The 26,638-nt window shown below is 36.0% G+C and overlaps 2 protein-coding genes across 2 annotated transcripts; one reads left to right on the plus strand and one right to left on the minus strand.

The window, feature by feature from the left end:
* Positions 1-20,589: 20,589 nt before the first annotated feature.
* LOC113334402 (cytochrome P450 76A2-like) lies at positions 20,590-21,745 on the minus strand. Its single transcript, XM_026580661.1, has 2 exons — positions 21,452-21,745; positions 20,590-21,292 (listed from the first exon to the last, which is right to left on the minus strand). Exons 1-2 carry the CDS (start codon positions 21,578-21,580, stop codon positions 20,852-20,854), a joined length of 570 nt encoding a protein of 189 aa, XP_026436446.1. The 5' UTR covers positions 21,581-21,745; the 3' UTR covers positions 20,590-20,851.
* A 233-nt stretch (positions 21,746-21,978) lies between these two features.
* On the plus strand, positions 21,979-23,757 carry LOC113334354. The gene is made up of 2 exons (XM_026580627.1): positions 21,979-22,704; positions 22,946-23,757. Exons 1-2 carry the CDS (start codon positions 22,601-22,603, stop codon positions 23,256-23,258), a joined length of 417 nt encoding a protein of 138 aa, XP_026436412.1. The 5' UTR covers positions 21,979-22,600; the 3' UTR covers positions 23,259-23,757.
* The last annotated feature ends 2,881 nt before the right edge of the window (positions 23,758-26,638 follow it).

A 26,638-nucleotide genomic window follows, 5' to 3' on the forward strand; every position in this document is an offset into this window, starting at 1 on the left:
ATTTAAAGTCTATATATGAACTTGAAGCAAATCGCGGAAAGGACATGCATGATAGGACTGATCTGTTGCTATCACAGTTATTAAAGCATATGTGTGCTCAGAAGAGTAATTAGGAAGAGTCACGTAGGAGTATTGTTGGTGTTATGAATCCCCATGAACCCTCTGCATCATTACACCTCTTTAATAATTCATACTTTCTCTCATCGACCACCGAAACTGGATTTCCCAAGATTTTATGGCGACAACCCAAGAGGATGGTTACGCAAGTGTGAGAGATTCTTCTATTTGAACAAAAATATTTAAGAAAAGGACTATGTGGGTACAACATCATTATACATGGAGGGTGTTGATGGTGGTTTTTATCTTAAGGTTAAAATCGTAAAACCTTGCATCTGATGTGACGTCACTCTGTAAGGAAGCGGAGCCATGACTATCAACCTCTTCACTAGCATATTTATTGAGCCATTCAATATATTTACATGAAATTTATCCAGACTGGCGCATGTAGCAACTATCCCAGACACTCTGTAAATTTCGACGCCTTGCCTATATTACTTATTAATATAAGACTTACTGAGTACTTTTTCCGGGCTATGCTCCCCGGCAGAACCCTTAATATCGGTATGGAATGACGGATTTGTGTTCACTCGTAACAGAGTAGCACGGATTTCCGAGTACCAAAGTTAAGGCCCTTGCAAAAAACGCTCAGATTGAGAGCACACTGCACTCTGTAAATAAGGAATTTTGTGGCAGCACACAAAATCCAATTAATTTTTGTGATAACTCACAAAACTCATGAACCTAACTAATTTGCAAACTTAGGGTTTTGCGCCCTGCGCAATATACTAGACCTCGTTGGTCGAAATTACGCTTAAGCAACTAAGCAATTGATCCACCGCGGATTAATGGGTGCAGAATCCCGCCCAAAATAAGAAATCAATGAGTAACGGAGCCGCGGAGAAGGAGCAACAATGAAGCGTGGCCATGCCACAGGCCAGCCGGCGCCACTTGTCCACGCCCCATGTAACCTAAACGGCCCTTACTCCTTTGTCGACTAATCAGGTCGCTTTATACCTTCCACACCCCCATAAGTTGTGGTTGGGCCCGTACTTGCCGGCCCTATTCCCCATCGACCAATCAGGTCGTATTAAACTTGCCACGCGCACCAAAAAGTTATCCACGCCCATGCTTGGACGTCTCCCTACTTTCATTGACCAATAAGGTTGCTCTAAACCTGCCACAACCCTAAAAGAAGTGGAAATTGTGTCAAGAGGTTGCCATACTAAGTTGGATTCCCAAAACAAGCATGCCAGGCGCACATGCTAAACGGCATGCCAAACATTCCAAATCAAGTATGCCAGGCGCACATGCCAAACGGCATGCCAAATGCACATGCCAAACGCGCCACTTACCGCGGCAGCATGCCAAAACTTTCCAACCCACTCTCCGTGCGTGACCAGCTTCACAACGAACTTCAGTTTGGATAGCCTAAACCTTAGGCGCGGCCATGCTCTAGTGGCGGTGGATGAAACCCTAATTTCTAATCGTGGCACAAAACTATGCCACCTCGGGCCCTCAACATTCCATAAGCCGTACAGACTTAGGAAACCCTAAAAAAGGCGCCACACCATGGCCACTCATGGAAATATTTGTTCATGTGGCCGTTTCTACATGGTGGCCTGCCTATGGCTCCTTCAGCATGACTCTGGAATCGTTTGTATAAAATGCCATGCCACGACCACCTACCGCATACTACATGCCATATATGCTAATTAGGGTTTCGACATGCCAAACTCTAATCTAGGCAAAGTTGTCGCGCCAACCAAGGAAAAAAATGTTCCAAAAAACATGGGGATCAATGTGGCCATTGAAACTGATGTTGCCACACCACGTTTGAGTCTAACACCAGCGTGCCAAAATTTCAGAGTTCATGGCTACGCCAGGCGCCACTTACACCATCGTGCCGCTGGCATGCACAAACTATGCCATCCATTCCACCGTGACACTGGCTAGCCATGATCAACGGCTTCCCTTTGTCATGAGATGCGATCTCAACCATCCAAGTTCGCCACCGAACTGGCAGGCTTGTGGAAATTTTTAGGCGACCAGCCGCCTAAATCTAGTAGTCATGGATACGCCAGGCGCCACTTGCACCACCGGGCCACTGGCATGCACGAGCCATGCCATCCATGCCGCATCTCCATTGGCGTACACCAAAATGCCACTACGCCATTATCAGGCGCCAACATAAGGTAGACATAATCAACGGCTACCCTTCCTCATGAGATGCGATCTCAACCATTGAAGTTCGCCACCAAACTGACAGACTTGTGGCAAATTTTAGGCGACCAGCCAAGACGAGCCTAATAGCATCACATGTTATTTTCCTGCGGAAAGAATCTTGATTTTAACTTTCCACACATAGCAGAGTGCTACACGTTTTCCACGAAAACACTCGAGACATCAAACATGTCAAACACTGGGGGATACTCATCAGGGTATTGGTGGCAGTTTACAGCATGCGGCGTGCAATACGCCTGTTACAAGAAAGTGTCATAAAGCGGGGCGGTTAGTAATGGCAAGAAGTAATGGTGTAAACGAATCCTTCATTATGGAAGAATAATTCCTCACGTTACACGTTACTCCACTCTTCCACCACTCAATCGTTTCCACTTCCTACGAGACTAGGGTATGTTTTATTACGACTATATAAATAGGTTTCACCTATTTCCACCAGACAACAAGTTTTGGTCAGGAGAGCAACACAGTATCCAGAAATCACTTGATATCTTTTCATTCAGCTAGATAGTTCTACTTTCTGATACAAGTAACAAACAACCATACTTTCAGAATCAACGATTCTGGTCTCTACACTTTCTTCGCTTCCCTCCCTAAGACCAACCCTTCTCCTCCACTTTGTGACCGAAGCAAGCCTGGAACGACCATTTCTTGGTTTAGGCCAGATTTATACAGATTGATCTCTCGAATCAAAAGTACTCCCGTGCAGTACATTGTTTAGGGTCTAGACTCGTTTCTCATCCACACACACGAAATTACACAAAAACAGCAGAAACCGTTTTCACCCTTAAACAGAGGGTAAAGCAGATTCGTGGTTCTTCGACTATCAGATTGGCAAGGCTCAAATCTCGTGGTCTCATTTCAGTCTTGCAGTTTGTACTAGATTTGAGGACATAGAAAATGACAATTATGTGAGCATGTTTAATAAACTTATACAAATATATAGATTTGAAACACCTAAGGCCATCATTTTAAGCAAAAACCCTCATGTGACTGAATCATACTTCATTATGAGCTTTATTAGTGGGTTAAAAGAAGAGCTGAAGAGTACCATACAGATGTTTTAACCTACCACCTTATCTGAAGCCTACCAGTTAGCTAGACTACAAGAACTAACTATGGATGGTCAACAAAAGAAATTCAAAAACACTTACAGGTCCAACCCCATACTCCTTAACACACTTCCTAAGCCACCACATCTTACTTTCCTTCCACCTCGAACACCACTTTTAGAAACACATTCATCCCATCTTAGTATAAAATCACTCCTAAGTCGCCTCCCCAACCTAGAACTTTTATATCAAAACCCAACTACCCTCCAATTAAAAGGTTAACTTATGAGCAACTTAAGGACAGTAAAGGAAGGGTTTTGTGTTACAATTGTGATGAGAAGTTCACTTTTGGACATAAATGCAAATAACAAAAACTATTCATGTTAGCTTTGGATGAGATGGTGGGCGAAGAGGAGCAGGACGAACCACAGTTGGAGGCGGAGGAAAATGGTGAACCTCCAATTGAGTCAGACATGGATAAATCTCTTCATCCCCTCACACGGTGCTTTAGTAGTTATACCATCAGAATTCCGGGGTATGTTAAGAAAAAGTTCATCTCCATTCTCATTGATACAGGGAGTACTCACAGTTTTATTGATAAATATTTAGCTCAGCGGCTAGAATCCACAGTGGAGAAAATAGCTTAACTATTAGTCACAGTGGCAAACGGTGATAGGACCATCAGTTCTAGTGTATGCAAGCATCTACAATGATCAATGCAAGAAGTAAATTCAGTGGTGACTTGAGATTTCTTCCCGTGGGAGGATATGACATGGTTCTTGCTGCTAATTGGATTAAAACTTTGGGAGATGTGGTATTCAACTTCCACAAGCTTTGCATCAGTTTTATTCATAATGCATGGTAAGAAGATCACTCTGTCTGGTGCTAAAGAAAGCTTTTCCTGCGGATGATGGGCACTAATACTATCTCAAAATTCTTCAAGAAGGGTTGTTATGGTATTATGGGGCAATTATTCTCTATATCAACTTCCACACCCAAGCAAGAGATACCAAAACCAATTCAGCTACTTCTTCAAGAATATGTTGATATGTTTGAAGAACCAAAATCCTTACCACCCACAAGATCATTAGACCACAAAATCCCTCTTAAACCAAACTCAATATCCTCCAATCAAAGGCCTTACAAATGTCCTTATATTCAAAAATCAGTCATTGAATCTTTAGTCAAGGAAATACTTTAATTTGGAATCATTCAAACTAGTCATAACCCATTTGTAGCCCCCATTCTTCTTGTGAAGAAAAAGACAACTCTTTGAGATTTTATGTTGACTACAAGTAGCTAAATGACATTACCATAAAAGACAAGTTCCCAATATCAGTCATAGATGAGCTCTTGGATGAACTCAATGGCTCAGTGGTATTTACTAATTTGGATCTCAGATCAGGCTATCACCAGATTCTCATGTATGTAGCTGACATCCAGAAGATATCTTTTAGAACTTATGAGGGGCACTATGAATTCAAGTTAATGCTTCTGGACTGACCAATGGTCCAGAAACATTTCAAACTCTCATGAAAGAAGTATTCAAACCTTATCTGAGGAAATTTGTATTGGTATTCTTTGATGATATTCTGGTTTACAATCCTTCTCATGCTGAACATGTTAAGCATTTAGAAATAGTATTGGGTCTCCTGAGACAACACAAATTATACGCCAAGCAATCAAAATGTTATTTTGCACAAGAGGAATTAGAGTATTTAGGACGCATTATTACATCTGAAGGAGTTGCTGCTGATCCTTCTAAAACATCAAGCATGTTTTCACTGCTTACTCCTACTTGTATTAAGGAATTGAGGGGATTCTTGAGTCTAATAGGATATTACAGGAAGTTTGTTGAGGGGTATGGGATAATTTGCAAGCCATGCATTAATTGACCTTCTTAAGAAAAATGCTTTTAATTGGTCTGAAGTATGCATACCCGTATGTATTGGTTTAAATGCCCGGGAACTTAATATGCATACCCGTATGCATACTGACGTAAAGTTTAAGTCCGGGAATTCAACTGAGTTTGAAGGTATGCGTACCCGTTCGTATACTGGCGAACCCAAACTATGTCCGTCCACTTAGCTATGCGTACCCGTTTGAATAATTGAGTGGGCTAAGTTCTTGAAAAAGCGGGGGTACAACAACCACACCCAATATTTCGATTAGCAATCTGTATGAACTAACTCCAATATACTTTCAAATAATCAACTAGACTCAATCTTAATAAAGTATATCAAAGAGTTCTAATATCTCTATTTCTCGATTCAATTCTTAGTCAAGCAAATACAAAACGGCGAGTCTAATTGAATACAACAGAAATCACTTGAACGGTACCAAAGACCAATGTTCAAATGTCAATCAATGTAAATCAACAACCAAAGGTTGGATATTCTAATTGATTGATCTTAACGCACAACCTGTGATATTTCAATTATATAACAAAATATAATGCGGAAAAGAAATAACACAGACACCAGAATTTTATTAACGAGGAAACCGCAAATGCATAAAAAACCCGGGACCTAGTCCAGATTGAACACACACTGTATTAAGCCGCTACAGACACTATCCTACTACAAACTAACGTCGGTCTGGACTGTAGTTGAACACCAATCAATCTCACACTGATCCAAGGTACAATTGCGCTGTTTACGTTTCTGATCCCAGCAGGATACTACACACTTGATTCCCTTAGTTGATCTCACCCACAACTGCGAGTTTCTACGACCCAAAGTCGAAGACTTTAATAAACAAATCTGTATCACACAGAAAAATCTTTGATAATCGATAAATCTGTCTCCCACAGAAATACCTACAAGTTTTGTTCTGTCTTTTGATAAATTAAGGTGAACAAGAACCAATTGATAACCCGGACTTATATTCCCGAAGAACAGCCTAGTATTATCAATCACCTTACAATAATCTTAATCGACGCAGCCAAAGAAGATATTGTGGAATCACAAACGATGAGACGAAGATGTTTGTGACTATTTTTATATCTTTCCTATCAGAGATAACAATCTCAAGCCAATCGTTACGATTGTACTCAACACGATAGAATCAGCAAGATCATATCACAAAACTACAAGAAAGTAGTATCGGTCTGGCTTCAAAATCCCAATGAAGTCTTCAAGTCTTTAACCTACAGGTCTCGAGAATAAACTTAAGGTTAAAGTAGAATCGACTCTAGCTTATACAAATAGTATCATACAGGAGTTGTGGGGATTAGGTTTCCCAGATGCTAGAGTTCTCCCTTATATAGTCTTTCAAATCAGGGTTTCCAATCAATGTTAGCTTAGTAACAAAGCAATTCAATATTCATCGTTAGATGAAAACCTGATTAGATTCAAGCTAATATCTTTCAACTGTTGGATCGAAAACTTAGCTTGTTACACACAAATGAAATGCACGATTTTAGGTTTGTGTAACCGTACCCAAACATGTACATTTGTTGGTTCAAATGTAGTTAACCAAATAGTTATCCATATGAGCACTTTCATATCAACCATATTCTTCTTCACCATAACTAGTTCAAATGACTCAAATGAACTAGTTAGAGAGTTGTTCAATTGTATAAATCTTATATAACTATACAAGACACAATCGAAGCAAAAACGATTTTATTCACTCAAATCGATTCATGAACTTTATAGCCACGGTTTCCAATTTACATTCCTTAGTTAATATAATATAAGTTCAAAAATAATCGTCTTTAGATATAACCAACTCAAGTACGCGGACTTAGTTCGCGGACTTAAGTTCCCGGAAGGAGTTCTCAAACTCTAGCAAATATTCTCGGGATGAGAACCTCCGTCAGTTCACGGACTCGGTTCACGGACTGAGTTCACAACTCTTGTTCCGGTTTTCTTGATCAAAAAAGTACGCATACTTTGGTTCAAGGAATAAGGACTTATACATATATGTTGCCACACAATGCTTATATCCAACATTGGTTATATAATCTAAACTCTCATTTCAATCATTGAAACATTCTTAGAGGACGTTATATAGTTGTTATTCACAAACCATTTTTCGTCAAAGCCATTTTCAAAGTGATTGAAACATAACATGACTTTCGCCACTAGGTAAAGACGAAATTGGCCAAAGCGAAAGCTTACCAACACATATTTCGAGAAATAGATTAGCGAGATAAACTCGGCTCGAAATAGAAAATGTGTATAATCAAAGTCCATATAGAAAAACGACTTTTGTCTCAAGATAGGAGATATATTAGATAGACTTTTGAGTGATAGATAAGTTCAAGTCTCCACATACCTTTTAGTCGATGAAGTTCCACCAGTTCCTTGAGTAGTTATCCATCTTATATGATGATCTCCATGGAGTTCTTGAGCTCAACTACACTTTCTATCCTAGTCCGAGACTTAGCTATAATAGACTAGAAATCAAGATTTATAGTTTTGATCACTAACATTGACAAACATGCTTGAGATAGCAACGCATACGAGTTCGATCGAGCAGTGCTCTAACATTTCTAAAACCGATTTGTTCATGAACTAACACATTTATATATTAAGGAATGCAATATTTTGCAAACCGTTGCTATAATGTTCATGAATTGATTCATTTGAATCAAAATCGATTTTGCTTCAATTGTGTCTTGTATACTTTTATGAGAATATAAACAATTGAAAAACTATATAATTAGTTTCATTTGAGTCATTTGAACTAGTTATGATTAAGATGAACAAGGTTGATACGAAAGTGTTCATATGTCAAACTTCGGTTAACTATTGTTGAGCCAACAATGTGCAAACATTTGGGTACGGTTACTCATACCAAAATGTAGTCATATTTCATTTGTGTATAACAAGCTAAGTTCGATCTAACGGTTGAAAGATATTAGCTTGACTCTAATTAGGTTTTCATCCAACGATGAATATTGAATGTTTTGTTACCAAGGTAATATTGATTGCAAAACCTGGTTTGATGACTATATAAGGACGAACTCTAGCAACTGGGAAACTTAATCCCCACACCTCATGTGTGTTACTAGTTGCGACTAGAGTCGATTCTCCTTTAACCTAGGTTTTTCCTAAAACCATTATAGGTTAACGACTTGAAGACTTCATTGGGATTCTGAAGCCAGACCCAACTATTTTCTCTATAGTTGCGTGTTCTGATTTTACTTTGTTCTATCTTGTTGAGTATTATCTTCTCTAAGATTTTCTCGAGATTTTATCTCCGATAGGTAAGATAAAAATTAGTCATAAACATCTTCGTCTCGTCGTTTGTGATTCCACAATATCTTGTTTCGCTTCCATACGATTAAGATTATTATGAGGTGATTGATATTACTAGGTTGTTCTCCAAAAATATAATTCCGATGTATCAATTGATTCATGTTCATCTTCGTCTCTTAGTTGTGGGTGAGATCAGCTAAGGTAATCAAGTACGCAGAATCCGGCGTGGTTCAAGAGGCGTAAGGAACGCGACAATACCTTAATCAGTGTGAGATTGGTTAGGGATCAACTATGTTCCAGTCCGAAGTTAATTGGTAGTAGGCTAGAGTCTGTAGCGGCTTAATATAATGTGGTGTTCAAATATGGATTAGGTCCTGGGGTTTTTCTACATTTGTGGTTTCCTTGTTAACAAAATTTCTGGTGTCTGTGTTATTTCTTTTCCGCATTATATTTTTATATAATTGATATATCACAAGTTGTGCGTAGTTCAGTCAATTAGATAATCCAACCTTTGGTTGTTGATATAAATTGATTGAACTTGGTTAGTGGTCTTGGTACCATCCAAGTTATTTCTCATATTAATCCGGCTCACAGATTTCTATCTGTTCGATTGCAGATTGATTTGGGAAATAGAGATATAACTCTTGGGATGTATTTTCCTTGATTGAGTCTGACTATCTAGTTGATTATCGTGTGTAAATATATTGGAGTTAGTCCATACAAATTTCCTAAATAAAATATTGGGTGTGGTTGTTAGACCCCAGATTTTTCAATTGGTATCAGAGCAGGCAAACACGTTAAGACCTCATAAGTCTGTGTTTGTAGCAGTCTGGTTTCTGTAGATAGATTTTCTTAGTCTCAAGCACACAAAAATCTCTTCCAAAGTTTTTGATTATATCAAATATCTTGGGCTTACCTCAAAGGATAACTCCTTAGATGATTCTTCCGAATCCATAGGTAGAAAGTTTTTTCTATCAGATTCTGGTAACATTCGTCCTGATGAGACAATTGGCACTATGTCAAAAGCTGAAATGGAACTCACCAGAACTTTAAAAAAATCTGTTGAGATTATTGATTTCCAAGATTCTAAAATAAAGTCTCTTGAATAAAAACATGCTCAGCTCATTGATGAACTCGAGAAGTCTCTTGGTCGAGAACGGGAAATCTACAATGTTGTTGAGTCTTTCTCTAACAATATCGAAAACCTTGTTCAAGAAACTACCCTACAGCGTGAAAAAATTAGTGTTCTTGAAGATATTGTTAAAGAAGATTCAATTAGAGAAAAATGTTTGATCGAGACTCATTCATCAGATCTGAAAAACATTCGTGCTGAAAAGGAGAAACTGGTCGCATCTCTTCTCCTAGCCCAGGAACAGTGCAATTCCGTGAAAAAGGAAAACTCTGTCTTAATGAGAAAATCTTATTCTATGTACTTCTCTACATCTCACAAGGGATTACAATACATTTAAACCTCTATAATTTAATAGCCTTGGGACCACAAAATTTTATTAAGTTAAAGAGATATTAAATTATCGATAAGTTAATAATTTATTATTTTAAAGATTAATTAATAATATATAAATTTAAAGAATATTTCCTATTGATAAAGTCAATAAATTGAATTTGACTCATTCAATCCGAACGATTTGGAACTTGAAGTATTCTACTATTCATTGTTGACTACAGAAAATTAGATATTCATCAATTGGAAATTGTTGGTCAATAACCGTAATTAAACCATTTAAATATTTGGTCGGTCGATAACCGTAATTAAGGATGAAATACAATTAGATTTGAACTTCAAATAAAAACAAGCAACTATTGATTCGTATTTTCCTAAAGTTTGATGGGGATAAAAAACTTTTCAATTTTCTTATTAGTAATTATTACTTTATATAATATTTGGGACCTATAAATAGTTAAGCGAGATTTTTGAAACGTGTTAAATTATTATATTATCGAAATTATTATTTTAGCACTATAAGCCCAAAAAGGGACCAAGAAATTTTACTATTTTAGCGATTATTAATTTACAGAGGTTCTACTGTACATGAAGAAAATTACTCCAAAGGAAGCATCTGCTAAGATATGTATACATAAGTTGCAGTCTTCCAATATGGCTATGAGTTTGGAACAGGTTCCTTCCGGTGTCCCTCATCCACCATCCTGTTCTTTCTGTGGGAAAAGAAATCATTATGATTCACATTGTTTTGCTAGAAAGAAACAGATTTATGATCTTCAAGATCTACTTCTTTTTGTTGTTGACAGGGTTAATTGCCTGACAACATCCACAATGGATTTCATTCTTGCAAAAAACCAGAACTCCCATGCACAAGGTTTCCAAAATCACTGTTCGGGAAATTCTTACAGGAATCGTGTTCCTCTTAATGGTGCTAATAATTACACTACTAATGTACATATTCCAAGTGCGAATGAGAAGAAGTCTGGTAGACCTAAGTCTATAAGATGGAATTGTCTCAATTCTTATCCTCTGGAACCAATCTCTAGAGGTCCTAGATTTAATCCTCATAAAAATCCGTCTGATGGATATTCAAAGAGGTTTATGTCTTATTTCTCTGGAATAAGAAATAACCAATGAAAGGTAAGGAATACAAGGATCAAATATTTAGATGGTATTTACAATTCATATCTCAATGGCCATGGTGGGATTACTTCTCACTTTGCTACCTAGCTCTAGGTAATTTCATCCTTGTATCTAACTTGAGAGTTGCAAGGATGATATTTGCGAGATGCTCAAGTTTGGTGTTGATTACCATTTGTCTTTTATTTGATTTAGTTGTTTTCTTCTTTTGTGAAGGTTGATTCATTTCTTGATTCCTTTTAACTATTGTATCTTCTCCTTATGCCCTGATTAAATCTTTTAATTATTGAGCTATGAAGGTAAGAGATATCTGAAAACAGTGAGTATTTCGTTATTGTTTGATCGTTTCTGATCCATTAACCTTTTATAACTGGTCCAAGAAAGTCCGTGTCTTTCTTGAGTGTTTTAGGGTTTCCTTAACAAGGGGGTCCCTCTCTTGTTCAAACATATATATATATATTTTATATTGTTTTTCCTTCCCTAATAAAAAAAATGGAGAACTCCTCAAGACCTCAGGAAGTGGTGAAGCTTTAGATGGAAGAAGACATTAAAGGATGCGATTCAGTTCAAGATCTTGTCTTGAAAAAGATGATTGAAAAGAAAAAGTACAACTCCTGGATTGGAGAATCTGTCAAGGATTTAATCCTTTTTCATAATGACTCTAGGGTCGAATTTGCAAATCTTCAACTGCAAATGAATCAACTCATTGATGGTCAGACCAAAATCCTTGAAAATCAAAAGATCTTGATCAGAAATCAGAAGAAACTCATCGTGGACTGTGTCAAAGCTAGGACGCTTTCCCACATTGTGGATCGAAAGGTTAATGTTTTAACCCATGAACATGGAGTCTCTACGGCCAAAAGAATCAAGGATATCAACGATATCTTCTATGATGGAACCTTCCAAAGGTATGAAGTTATCAAAGAAACTTGATTATGTCTAGGAAACTTCTTATGAGAATTTATTCTTGTGTTTTAAAAAGGATACCTATGGTTTGGAATAGCCTATATTGTGATTACACATTGCTATCGCCAACGGTTTTTATCTTGCAATGTTTTTAGATTTATTTATTTAAATTCTAAAGTTTATTTGGAAAATGATTTTGCAGTATTAATCTTTATTGGTTTTATATATTGCAAAAAATTGTTATTGGATATGTGTGTTTGCATCCGTGAACTATGATTGTCCCATATATGTCAAAAGTTAATCCTATTATATCATTATGCAAATATTGATGGAAGATAGGATGAACTTTTGATTTGCAAAGATTAAGTCTATGATATCATTATGCAAATATTGATGAAAAATAGAATGAATCTTTGAATATTCCGCAGTATTGATCTTTCCCTGATGCACTTCTATGTGAAAGTACTGTAAATCTCCGTAAGTTTTCTTATGTTGAGCATTTTTGATTAAATTAATCATAGGGTCTCTTGTGGTTAATTTAATTGAGTTTTCTGGATATAAATTCATGTTTCATGTAATTTGTTAATGTCCAAAGAAATCCTTCTTTTCTTGTGCAAGTAAGGTCGCTCTTGTTGTTCGTTTTAGGAATGACATTTTATGGGGGAGAGTTCTTAATTGAACTTGTGCTTAATTGCCAAATCTTTGTGGGGAGTGCGGCCGCGGAATATTGTACGAGTTTTTTTGTATCTTTATAAACTCCTTGATGAATACACTAAGTTTCGACTATGTGAAATCATCGAAACAAAGTTGATATGTTCTCTTCTAGTCATGAAGTATTTCTATGAGAATTTCATTATAATCCCACTAGTTTTCGTACCTTTGCCAATTTATATTGATAAAAAGGGGGAGAATTAATGTGTAGTTCACACTACAAATACATATGGTTTACGGATCATTATGTAAGGGGGAGTGGTTTTCATTGTGAGATGAAGTATTGACTAAGGGGGAGTGATACATATCACCGTAGTATTATTGTCAAAGTTGTGATAAAATTGGACTTTGATGCTGTGTAATAATACTATGACACTGTATAACAATAATTGAGAACAAATGTTTTCTTATTGTTATGGCTACGGATCTTCAACAACTATGATGCTGAGTTGAACACGTTCAGTATCACTGGAGTACTTGGAAGTGTCGAGGATTTCGATTAATATTGAAGAACCAAAGAAATCAAGCATTTGGATGAGAAGCTACAAAGTTTATTTATTTTGTATTCCATATGTATTGGTAGTTTTGTCACTAAAATTGACAAAGGGGTAAATTATTAGAGCACTGCTCGGTCGAACTCGCAAGCGTTGCTCAAGCTTGTTGTCAAGTTTAGTTTCCGAAGCTATAAGTTTTGATTTCTAGTCTACTTATATCTATGTTTCGGACTAGGATAAAATGTGTAGTTGAGCATTATACTTCACGGCGTTCATCGATTGAAGACGAAGAACTACTAAGGGGAGCTTGTGGAACTTCATCAACAAAAGTTATGTGGAGACTTGAACTCATATATCACTTAGAAGTCTATTTCTATTCGATCTCTTATTGAGACAAAAGTCGTATAGCTCTATAGACTTTATAGTATAAACATTTGATATTTCGAGCTGAGTTTAACTCGCTTACATATTTCTCGAAATATGTGTTGGTAAGCTTTCACTTTAACCAAGTTCATCTTATATCATGTGAAAATTTCCGAGTAACATCTTACATGGTTTGTGTGATACAATCATTTGGTGTTGTCTTGGAATGTTTCGTAATGATTATTTCAATAACTTGAAAATTGCTTTGATGCTAATAGTGTGTGAAAAACGCCTATTTCCATCCTCTAAGAAAGTTTCAATGATTCAAATAAGAGTTTAGAACACTTAACCATTATTGATATGTTATGTTGTGTACTCTTTCACATATGTAATCCATGTCCGGGAACCATAGTATGCGCACTCGTTTGCGTACCTGTTGGTTTAAGAAATCCGGGAAAGTATGCGTACCCGTTTGCGTACTGGCCTACAGGTTCATGTCCGAATTTCTGCTGGGATTTGAAGTTTGCGTACTGGCGTAACTCAATCTTAGTTCGGGTATTTCAAGTATGCGTACCCGTTTGCATACTTGAAGGTTAAAGATCTAAAATCGGTTATGAACATGAACATAAACATTTATATAATAAGGAATGCAATCTTAATTTTCAAACCGTGGCTATAATGTTCGTGATTGATTCAAGTGAATCAAACTGATTTTGCTTCAATTGTGTTCTTGTATAATTCTATGAGAATATAACAATTGAACAACTATTTAACTAGTTTCATTTGAGTTATTTGAACTAGTTATGATTAAGATGAATAAGGTTGATATGAGAGTAATCATATGAATAACCTCGGTTAACTGTTTGTGAACCAACATGGTGTACACGTTTAGGTAAAGTTACATAAACCTAAATGAGGGTACATTTCAGTTTTCTGTAACAAGCTAAGTTCGATCTAACGGTTGAAAGATATTAGATTGGTTGAATCAGGGTTTTCATCTAACGGTGAATATTGTATGCTTTGTTACCAAGGTAACTTGGATTGCAAAACCTAATTTGAAAACTATATAAAGGAGAAATCTAGCAATTGGGAAACCTAATCCCCACACCTCCTGTGTGTTACTAGTTGCAAAAACTATAGTCGATTCTCCTTCAACCTTAGGTTTCTATCGAGACCCTGTAGGTTGCGTGAATCCAAACCCAACTATTTTTTTGTAGTTGCGTGTTCTGATCTTTCCCGATTCTATCGTGTTGAGCACAATTGAAATAATTGACTCGAGATTAATTTCTCCGATATGCAAGATAAAAGTAATCAAAAACGTCTTCGTCTCATCGTTTGTGATTCCACAATATCTTGTTTCACTAGTCGATTAAGATTTGGGGATTCATTGAAGATTTGAGCCGAGAAAATGAAGAAAAGTCGTTGTTGTTGGAGAAATTTAGTCTGCTGTGAAAGAAATTGATGGCCGAAATAAAGAGGAAGGTTGAAGGTGGCCCTGATAACGAATGGGTATTACTCAGATTCAAGTTCCGATGCTCAGAAATGATGTCCACTGAAGAGCTAGTGTTTGAAGTGAATATGAAGAAGGATTTGTGTGGGGTTTTTGTAAATTGGAGAATAGGAAGAATGGGTTTTGCAGCTGCAGTTTAGTATTGGTGAGATTCAAAGGCTGTGACAGTGTGGTTTGGAGAAGCTATGGATGGCAGCTGCAAGTAGATGAGCATCAGCTGAAGCTGAAGCAGCTGCTTGGTGTTCTTGTGTGCAGTGGCTGAGTTGCAGGTGAACTAAACAAGGGATTGGAGCTGAACTTGTTTGCGGCAACGATGGCGATTTTGGTTCTGGAAGTAATATCAGTTGAAGAATGGAGATGCAAATGGGTTTGAGGAGTTAAATTGAAGGGAGTTGTGGCTTGTTCTTATTGATTTGGTGGTGATGTTCATGGTGCTTGCTAGTATAAGTCTGGTTTATCAATTGGTACCTGTTCACATTGATTTATCAAAAGACGGAACAAAAACTCTTAGGTATTTCTGTGGGAGACAGATTTATTCAATCCATAGACTTTTCTGTGTGAGACAGATTTGTTTATCAAGTTTTCGACTTTGGGTGGTAGCAACTCTTGGTTGTGGGTGAGATCAACTAATGGAATCAAGTGCGTAGTATCCTGATGGGATCAAAGACGTAAGGAACGCAACTGTACCTTGAATCAGTGTGAGATTGATTAGGTTTCAACTACAGTCCAGTCTGAAGTTAATTGGTAGTAGGATAGAGTTTGTAGCGGCTTAATACAATGTGGTGTTCAATCTGGACTAGGTCCCGGGGTTTTTCTGCATTTTCGGTTTTCCTCGTTAACAAAATTCTGGCGTTTATGTTATTTCTTTTCCGCATTATATTTTGTTATATAATTGAAATATCACAGGTTGTGCGCTAAGTTCAATCAATTAGAATATCCGACATTGGGTTGTTGATTGACAATTGAACATTGGTCTTTGGTACAGTTCAAGTTACTCCTCTTATATTCAATCAGGCTCGCAGATTTCTATTGCTGATTTCGGATTGAATTAAGAGTTAGAGATATTAAAATCTTTGATATACTTTACTCTAGATTGAGTCTGACTGTCTAGTTGATTCTTTAAAAAGTATATTGGAGTAAGTCCTCTCAGATTGCCAAAAAAATTGTTAGGTGTGGTTGTTAGACCCCCGCATTTTCACTAAGTGTGCAGAAATAATAACGCTACGGTCAAGTTTAAATCTAAGTTCTGTTGGTACATTTGTCCCTTGTTTCGGCTTACTATTTTATGCATCAAGTAGAGTGTGGGTGCTGGTTTGTTGGCTTGAAAAGATTGTGAATAGAACCTCTGTTTAGTATGGGCTGAATAGAGTTTTGGTCAAGAAGTGCAAAAATTGATTACAAACGAGTTGGATGAACTGTGCTGTGGAGCATAGTGCCATTGTCAAGATTGACTGTTGCATTTGGATAATTTGAAACTGTGACAACCATGGTGGACATTTTATTTTTCCTGAAAGGCGGGATCAAGTAGGACAAATATTTATATTTCTGGGGTTTTAAAAAAAATAAGTTTGTTTCATGTAAATTTATAAAAGAAAAGAAAAGAAAAATGGTTTCATGTAACAAGGGAGATGTCATGTGATGGATTCTCAAAGGATCAACAAGTATCAAATGAAATAAGCACGATCGTTCCTCCAATTTATTAGTTATGTACAAAAATACTGCTGGTGTGTCCATTGGATAATAGCCGAGAATAATTAAATACCATATTACAAGCTGCATAGCAAATCCGTCAATTTTAAATACCTGGTTAAATTGGGACCTATATCATTTAATTGGACCTATGGATTTTTTCATCCACCCCATAAAAAATGATAAGGAGTGTCTAAGTTTGATGAAACTACTATTTTATCCTCTATCAAATATTAATACTATTAATTTTTCCCCATCAAATCCTAATCATACAATTAAAAACTAAAATCAAAATCATAAAACTAAAATTATAAAATTTAAAAACTAAAATCAAAACCAAAATCATAAAACTAAAATTATAAAATTAAAAACTAAAATGAAAATCAAATTCATTTCCAACTCCACTTCAACTGCTCTTCTTTTCTTCTCAATCCAATCCTATAAACTAGGTTTAGTAACATAAAATTGCTTAAAAATTGAAAATTTTGAAATCAATTTTTACCTGGTTTATCAGAATCGGCTAACATTAATGTATATATGATCCGATTGCAAATAGAAACAGTTTATGTTCATGCCTACAAAGAACGATTGTTATTGATATGTTTTCTGGTTCGAGAAATTTGAACCAGAATCGGATTACATTAGCACTTATAAAAACCGATTGTTGATGTATAATGTTAGAATCGGATTTTATATGTGTGTCGAGTAAACCGATTGTTGTTCTCAATTTTTCTGTATCTTTTTTTTGTTAGAATCGGATTACATGAGCATTCTTATAAACCGATTCTTATTGTGCAATGTCAGGAATCGGTTTTTACATATGTATCGTGTAAACCGATTCTATTTAACCCATTTTTTTCCAGTTAATACTCTATCATAAAATGAGTATGAAATCATACTCGATTTCATTTCATTAACTCAGGTATAGAAAGAATTTTAATTTTATTTGATGTTTAACAACACATAATTCATAGATAAAAAAGAGAAAATTTACCCACAATCGGTTTACGTTCATGCCAATATAAACCGATTATGGATAATCGGTTGATTTTCATGTCCATATAAATCGATTCTGGGTAGAATCCCATTTCAAAAAATCGATGTATGTTTTTGAGGTTATAATCGATATATGTTTTTGACAACATATACCGATTCTGAGTTGGTGTTCTTCAAAAAATTTCAAATTTTCAAATCTTTTCATGTTCAGATGATTAATTAACACAAGTTAATTTCACATCTAACACTATACTTTACCACTAATCACCCGAATTAAAACTAATTAATCAGGGGTAAATTAGCCATTAAAAAATAGTTGGTTAAGGAGTTTCTATGAATTACTTCTTAATGATCATATTTTGTCATGTGGCTATATGCCCCAATTAAGTGGCATAGGCCCCAATTTAACCAGGTTTAAATAATCATTACACGAAGTCAACTCACAATAATGCATTAAATAATCAGGTGTAGTTAAAGGGATTAAGTTGATTCCCAAATGAGCGTGTTTTCTTTTGCTTTTATCTCCCTCCCTCCATCCCTACTATAAAGTCGGAGAACTAAAAAAATATAGTCCCTATACATAGACGGATATCTATTTCAATGTGATTTCTTCCCTATGTACTCTTATTAAAAAGTATGAAATTCACAACTTAGTTAATGTCTTTAGTAATTCTCAGAAACTATTATATTTTTTAAATACTTTAATGGAATAAAACCTTTTAATATATTCATATTTTACATATTTCCTAGACAAATATTGGAATCATGAGGGGTAAATTAGGTACAATTTGGAAATTTATAAAAACCAAGAATTTGAGAGTTTTTTATATGATAGGTTTCTTTTCACGTGAGAGTTCACCCCCGACTAACCAGACTATTCTCGGTTGGTTCAAATGAACATATCTTGGAGAGAACTAACTTTTAACGTGATTACAATTTATCAGCTGGCAGGGCCGTTCCTGAGAAACTTTTGTCCCGAAGCAAAAAAAAAAAGGAATTTATGCCCCCAAATATTTTTCTTACACAACTCTATGATAAAATCTAAAATCTAATTATTTTTTCTTCAAAACGTTAAATTCCAAACTTCCAAAGGTTTAACATTTGAAAAAAAAACAAAAAATACCAAAATCAATGAACTGAACACGTAAGCACTTCCATAAACCCTAAATAATTTTTGAATTAATTACACAAACATTGATCGATCAAAAAAATCCAACATCTTCCCATCAAAATATAAACCCTAAATATTATCTTTCTACATGTGTGTTAGAAATAGGAAAAGGGGAGATAAACATGAACTATTGAGATACGTTTTCCAATCAACGTTTAAGGATCGAGTACAAAAGATTCATGAGGTAAATAAAAAACAAAATTGTCTGGCAAAAACTACAAATATGATTCGTAAATAAGTCCCCAAATGTTAAGGAGTTTAAAGAGATTCATAAATAAGTCCTCAAATATTTATACCAATTAAACTTTTGTCCAAATTATTCGTGTGCCTTCATCATTAAGTCTTTAAATATATTTGATTTTTGGAATACCCCCAATGTCAAACTTAAGCTTTTGTTGTCCCAGGGCCTTGCTGCCCTGAAGTGGGGCTTTCCCTGATTATCCTATGGGGCCGGCCCATTAAAATCTTAATGTCATATCAACTGTTTTGCTTAACAAAATTGAAACTAACTCTAACAGTTTGATTTAGAGCTGCGGAGTTTATTTGAAATATTGATATCTTATATTTTTTTGATCTTTCTCAGTGTTAAAACGAACTCTTGAATAGATAATGGCAGGAACCATTTACATTTTATATAGTTAATATACAATGGGCCGTTCTGGTTTTAGTTAGAACTTGCATAAGTTTAGCATGGATGATTCCTTCGTCAATATATAGAACTTGCATAGTTAATATACATTTTATATAGTTAATATCACACCCTGTTTTAGATGGGGATGATTCCTTCGTCAGAACCCTGATTAGCACGTTTTATTTCTTCAACATAGTAGTAATTCGTGTAAGTGTGTCATGGTCTGACGATGACATGAAGTGTCCGACACGGTAAGTGTCCTAAACATAAAGATAGGCGTATATTGTCAATGAATACATGTCTCAGTTATTTGTTATTTCGCTACCAAGTGCAAATACAAGCAACACATGCCCACATTGATATTTAAGTTCTGTTCCACTGAAGTATGAGCTAGTTCGGACACAAGTGTAGTTGAGAGAATACGGCAAAAACTAAAAATAGATTGTTGAATAGCAGTGTTCCAAAATGATCGACATCTAACCTTGTCTTATTTTGTTATGTTTTTATGCTCTTGCTGTTGCTTCTGCTGTTTCTTGGTTTTTATTATCTCTTTTCCTTCTTGTTACATGTAGATTTATGATGCTAAGCTAATATTTCGCATCACAGATATGCACGGCTTCATCGGGTTTTTTTTTTGTAAAGTTCTCTGAACACACAAATGCAATCACCGCACTGCATTTTACTGGGAACAACAGTGCTCTCCTAGGTGCATGGTTAGATGGCATGGGATATGTTACATTATCGGAATTTCAGGACATTTACTACACCATCTTCTAGGCAATTTGTTTCTCTGGCAGCGGATCAGAGTGGTGAAGTGTGCTGGAAGTCTTGATTCTTTTGAGGTATGCTCTCTTTCCCAATGTCTTAATTAGATGCTTCTGATAGCATATAATTACCTAGAAGTTATATTCTGACAGTGAGCTGCAAAATGCAATATTTGTATAAACACAATCTTGCCAAAAGAGAGTGGTACGGCAAATTAAATTTCAAAGTTCATGGATGCATAACATAGGTTACAATTCCAATGTTGTCGAGTATTTGAAGTCACACTGCAAGAGCTGATGCTCTTGGTATTATTCTTAAAGGAGTATACTTTTGCAAGGACGTCTGTAGCTTTTCCCTCATGTCGATGGATTCAGGTGTGACGCCATTTTCAAGGGTCCAATCAAAAGATTGGAGCAATGACCCAACCACAATGTGAAGAATTTGGTGAGCCATGGGCTAGCCAGCACACATACGTCTTCCGGATCCAAATGGTAAATACTGAAAATGTTGTCCGCGGTAATCAGTAGTATTTCCTAAGAAACGTTCTGGATTGAACGAGAATGGATCATCCCATGAAGCTGAATTCCTTGCAATACCCCAAACATTAACCAACACTGCTGTGTCCTTAGGTATAATATGCCCCATGAATTTTGTGTCTTCAACAGTAGTGCGCGGTATGAGCAAAGGAGCGGCAGGATGCAATCTCAGTGTTTCTTTTATCACTGCGCCTAGATAGGATAGGTTTTCAATATCACTTTCTTCAATCCTTCTATTATAACCAACAACTTGGGCAATCTCATCTTTGGCCTTCTTCATTACCTCTGGATTGCGAACAACTTCTGTCATTACCCATTCTATGGAATTGATCAGAGAGTCGCTTCCACCGATGAAAATTTCCTGCATAACATTAGAAAAGTTTATTAGCAACTGTATAATATTAAAATTATCCTCACATTTAGAGAGTAGTATTTTATGATCATTTTGTGTATTCTCGAACAATTATATATAGCAGAATGTAATATAAAGTAAATTGTTCAAGTTAATTAATTTACTTACCGTTATAAACCAATTAATGTGTCTCTCTGACAGTTTCCTTGGTTCATCTTTGCCATTGCCTTCGAAGTCCATCAACAAATCCCAATAATCCTTCTCCTCGTTGTTATTGCGTAAAACATCCGTGCTCATTCGCTCCTTTATCAACAACGTTTGCACATTCGTGCACCGCCTTCGACGTTCTTTTGGCCAAATACTGTGGGTCTAAACTTCCTAACCATGGAAAGAAATCCGCTAGACTAGGCGTCGTAGCTAATTCTACAATCTCCCCAAGCAGGTGATAGAGTTTTGTCCCGGTTGCAGATTTAAGATCCATAACATCCTTAGAAAAGAAGAGATTTCCCAATAAATTAGCAAAAGCAACCAAAGTCAAGTGTTTTATTTTAACACTTCTACCTTCCTTCTCTTCTACAGATATCCATTGTATTATGTGATCTACAAATTTTCTTCGTCTAAATAAAGTATTCTTCATTGTCAATTTGTCGTACGAGAGAAAAAATTTGCATATAGTCGCCTATTCATTCGCCAGATTGGTCCATGCGGAGACCATGGAGTCCCGTGATCATCATTTGATGGTTGCAGCGCCTGGATCGGATGACGATTGATAAACGCTTGATCATGACTTTTGAATAACTCCATGGCAGCATCGGCGGAAGCAATCACTAGCGTATTCACCGCACCCATACGTATCATGAAAACCGGTCCGTATTTCTTTTGAAGTTGTACCAATCTTTTGTGTGGCGCCTTATAGTTATAGCCTAAATCTAAGAGGTTTCCGATCAATGGCCAACCTGGAGGACCCGGTGGTAATCGCCTTGAGTTGGTACTACTTTTCCAACCATGAAAAGTGTTGAGGAGCAGAAGTAACAGAGCAGCTGCCAATGCAAGGGAAATGGCTGTCCAGACGAACATACCATTTGTATAGATAGGATCTTTCATTCTGCAGGATTGGTTTCAGTATTAACAACTAATTCCTTGTTTTTGAGGCAGAGATATAAGCAGGATCTTTACGCGTTCCAATTATTCAAACTAAATGATGCATCTCACAACATGCAGTAAACTAATGCAATTATTCACTAACCAGCCGGGCTTTGTGGCGCACAAAACCTTCCGTATATCCAAGGGGCGCAAATTCTTCCCAATCCGAGGTAGATGCAAAATGCAGATCTTATGGGTCAATTTAGGATCTTTCATTCTGCAGATTCATCTGAAAAATGTCCTTCGATCTCTTTAATTGGTGATAACAATAATAACAGGTATGATATTTGGAAATTCTCTTTAATTGGTAGATTGGATTTTCTTCGAATTAAATTTGGTGATGCAATGGAGATCTTAAAAAATCAATGGAAGTTAACTGGTGAATGTCAATTGATTCCTTTGGGCAAAGGTTTTTTTACTATCAAGTTATCCAATGAAGTAGATCAGAATTATATCTGAAACTAGTTGGGATGTTCAGGATCAGGTATTGGGAACTAAAACTTGGATGCCAAATTTCAGGCCAGCAAATCAAAGAACATCTCATGCATTGATTTGGGTTTCTCTACCAGGGTTGAGATTGGAATACTGGGATGAACATACATTGTTTACTATTTGTGATGAAATTGGTAATCCAGTGAAAGTTGATAATGCTACTCTTAAATATTCAAGTGGTTTTGCCGCAAAGGTTTTGGTAGAAATTAATCTTGCCAATCCAATTCCTAACAAGTTATGGATTATTACAAAGTATGGTTGTTTTTCTCAGGAAGTTTTACTACATAATCTTCCAAAATTCTGTTCTAAGTGTAAGATTGTTGGTCATAGCTTATCATAATGTAGATTCCAGAAAGGATCTTCAAATGTTAATCCCACAACATCTTCATCTCAGGGTGTGAAGAATCAAGCTGAAGTACCTAAAGTGAATAATATTCAAAAGCCTTTTGATATTTGTCCACCTCCAGAAGTTCCTATGAATGTGGTTAATCATATAACATCTACTAATGTTGCTCCTCCAGTGAGTAATGAAATTCCTATCTCAAGTGGAAGATTTATCTCTTTACAGGATGATGAAGTAATTGTGGCTGAAAACAATTGTAGTCCCAGAAAAGAACAAGATTTTCTGACTCCTACAAAAATTCTTAAAGTGGTTGAAGATAATTCATTGGAAAAAAGTGAAGTCAAGTTTGTTAATTGTAAAAAAGGTACAGTATCTACTGAACAAATTCCTGTAACTTCATGGTCAAGAGTGGTTCAAAAACCTCCATCTGCAAAGAATGATTCAGTAGACAAATAAATCTCAATTGGTCTGTTAACTAATTCTCAAGATTCTTCAAGCACTCAATTGCCTAGTAAGTATAATTTAAGGAAAAATCAAGGAAAAGGAGGCACAAAAGGCCTCCATTCCAAACCATGAGAGTCTTATATTGGAATTTAAGAGGCCTAAAAAAGACCCAGATCTCAGAATAAATTATGGGCATTGATAAATCAATTTAATCCTTCAGTAGTTTGGGTTGCAGAACCAAAAGTTTATTGTACTTCTTCCTTTTGTAATAAATTGAATCTGCCAGGTATGCATAGTATGGTGATTCATAATTCAGTCTCAAATAACAAGGGTAACATTTGGTTATTCTGGAATAGAAATTTACCTACTCCTACAGTGGAATTTGGTGATGTTCTTATATATGGTATTCATGCTCATGTAAGTCTTGTTCAAAGAAGATATTTATGGTCAGAAATGGAAGTTATAAGTGGCTTAAATAAGCCATGGTTAGCTATTGGTGATTATAATGTTATACTTTCAGCCGATGAGAAGATTGGAGGTAAAAGTCCTAATAGAAACTCTATGTTGGATTTCAATAACTGTCTGGACACATGTGGACTAATAGAAGCTCCCAGTACTGGTCTACATCATTCTTGGTCTAATTGTCAACATGGTAATTAAAGAATTTTGTGTAAGTTGGATAGAGATATATTCAATCAATTATGGTTACAAAAATTTGAAAACTGGAGTTACAAAGTGGGACTAAGAGTGGCATCTGATCACTCTCCTTTGCTGGGTGGAGGAACTCAAATTTCAAAACCACATAATACCCCAATGAGGTTTCAGAAAATGTGGATTTCTCATCCAAAATTTATGGAGGTTGTTGAAGAATGTTGGTCTGAGCAAATAGCAGGTGATCAAGCTTTTGTATTCCAAAAAAAGTTAAAGAAGTTAAAAAACGTACTCAATGAATGGAATTGGAAGGTTTTTGGTAATATTAATGTTCAGATTAAGGAAGCTGAAGAAAAAGTGAAAGATGCAATGGTTATTTCAGACAATAATCCATTTGATGAAGTAGCTCTGAATAATTTGGTAGAAGCACAAAATTTATTTAACTCTAAAGAAGTTCAGCTGAATACTTTTCTTAAAAAAAAAATCTAGAAGTAAATGGATTCAACATGGTGCAGCTAATACAGGGTTCTTACATACTCAGCTTAAGATCAGACATGCAAGAAATTTAATAACTGAATTGGAGGATGGTAATGGAAATGTCATTGATGATCAGAAGCAAATACAAGATGTTTTGGTTAAATATTTTGAAGACAAGTTCAAGTATAAAGAAGTAGAAAAAGTTGACCATATGCTTAATGGTATTCCAGAAGTAATAACTACTGAGGATCAAAAGATATTAGAGGCAATTCCAAGTGCAGAAGAGATCAAACAAATATTATTTGCAATGGATGAAGATACTGCTCATGGGCCAGATGGTTTTTCTGTGAGTTTCTACAAGTTTTGTTGGAATGTTGTTCATCAAGATGTGGTGGGTGCAATACAGTTTTGCTGGAGAAGGAAGTTCATTCCTAAAGGGTTAAACTCAAATTTTTTAGTTCTCATTCCTAAATCTAAAGGAGCAAGGAATCCACAACAATTTAGACCAATTGGATTGAGCAATGTCAGCTTCAAAAATTTTACCAAAATTCTTGCTACAAGGATGGGTACATTAATGAATAAATTAGTATCACCTCAACAAGCATCTTATGTTAAAGGGAGATGCATTCAAGATCAGATATTATTGGCTTCAGAATTGGTTAATGAAATGCCCAAAAAGAGAAGATGTGGAAATGTAACTCTTAAACTTGATATATCCCAAGCTTATGATTCAGTGAGCTGGGAATTCTTATTTCAAGTGTTGCAGAAATTTGGATTCTCTAAATGTTGGTGTAATTGGCTTCTTATCTTGTTTCAATCAGCTAAAATCTCTGTAATGGTGAACGGTGGACCATGTGGGTTCTTCTCTTTAGGTAGAGGATTAAGACAGGGTGATCCCTTGTCTCCCATTTTATTTGTGTTAATGGAGGAAACTTTGAGTACAAGAATATCTCAGATGGTGCAAGAAGGCTTGATTTTCCCTATGGTGGAAAGAAAAGGTATTCATCCAACACACTTGTTCTTTGCAGATGATGTTTTTATCTTCATCAATGGAGCTAAGAAGAGTGTTTTGAATCTTATGAATCTTCTGGAGGATTACCAAAAAAGTTCTGGTCAAGTCATCAACAAGAGTAAAAGCAAAGTTTTATTGATGGGACCTCTGAATTAAGGAAAAATCAGATTAAAAAGATAATTCAAATGGAAAGAAGTTCTTTTCCTGATAAATATCTTGGTGTTATACTTGTAACATGGAGAGTGAAAGTGGCAACAGTATGGCCAATGTTTGAAATGATGCAGAGGAAGCTAGCTAGTTGGAAGGGCAAGTTATTATCTTTTCAAGAAAGATTGGTTCTCATAAAATATGTTTTGAGTAGTATTCCAGTTTATAACATGGCAGTCTATAAATGGCATGCATCAGTGACAAAACTTTGTGAAAGAATCATGAGGAACTTTCTGTGGTCAGGTGATGGTGATATAAGAAAGTATAACAAATTTTCTTGGAAAAAAGTCTGCATTCCATTCAATGAAGGAGGTCTGGGTATTAGAAGACTTGAGGTTATTAATAGAGCAATACTTATGAAAATGATGTGGAAAATCAATACTTCTAAAGAAGATTGGGCCTTATTCTTCCAGGATAAATATAAAGATAAAAATGGGAGATGGAAAACTCAGTGGCAGCAATCTTCAGTTTGGTCTGGACTGAAATGGGCTTGGGAAATGATGAAAGAAGATATCAGATGGATGATAGGGGATGGAGAAAAAACCTCAGTTTGGTTTGATTTTTGGATTGAATATGGTGCATTAGT

Source organism: Papaver somniferum, unplaced genomic scaffold (assembly GCF_003573695.1).
Source record: "Papaver somniferum cultivar HN1 unplaced genomic scaffold, ASM357369v1 unplaced-scaffold_137, whole genome shotgun sequence".
Taxonomy (NCBI): domain Eukaryota; kingdom Viridiplantae; phylum Streptophyta; class Magnoliopsida; order Ranunculales; family Papaveraceae; genus Papaver; species Papaver somniferum.

Bases quoted from the DNA above. Each gene is read 5' to 3' on its own strand.
- LOC113334402 (XM_026580661.1), bottom strand. From the start codon at position 21,580: ATGAGCACGGATGTTTTACGCAATAACAACGAGGAGAAGGATTATTGG. The intron at 21,293-21,451 runs GTAAGTAAATTA...AATGTTATGCAG, and splicing joins ACATTAATTGGTTTATAACG to GAAATTTTCATCGGTGGAAG.
- LOC113334354 (XM_026580627.1), top strand. From the start codon at position 22,601: ATGCAAAATGCAGATCTTATGGGTCAATTTAGGATCTTTCATTCTGCA. The intron at 22,705-22,945 runs GTATGATATTTG...GCCAAATTTCAG, and splicing joins GGTGATAACAATAATAACAG to GCCAGCAAATCAAAGAACAT.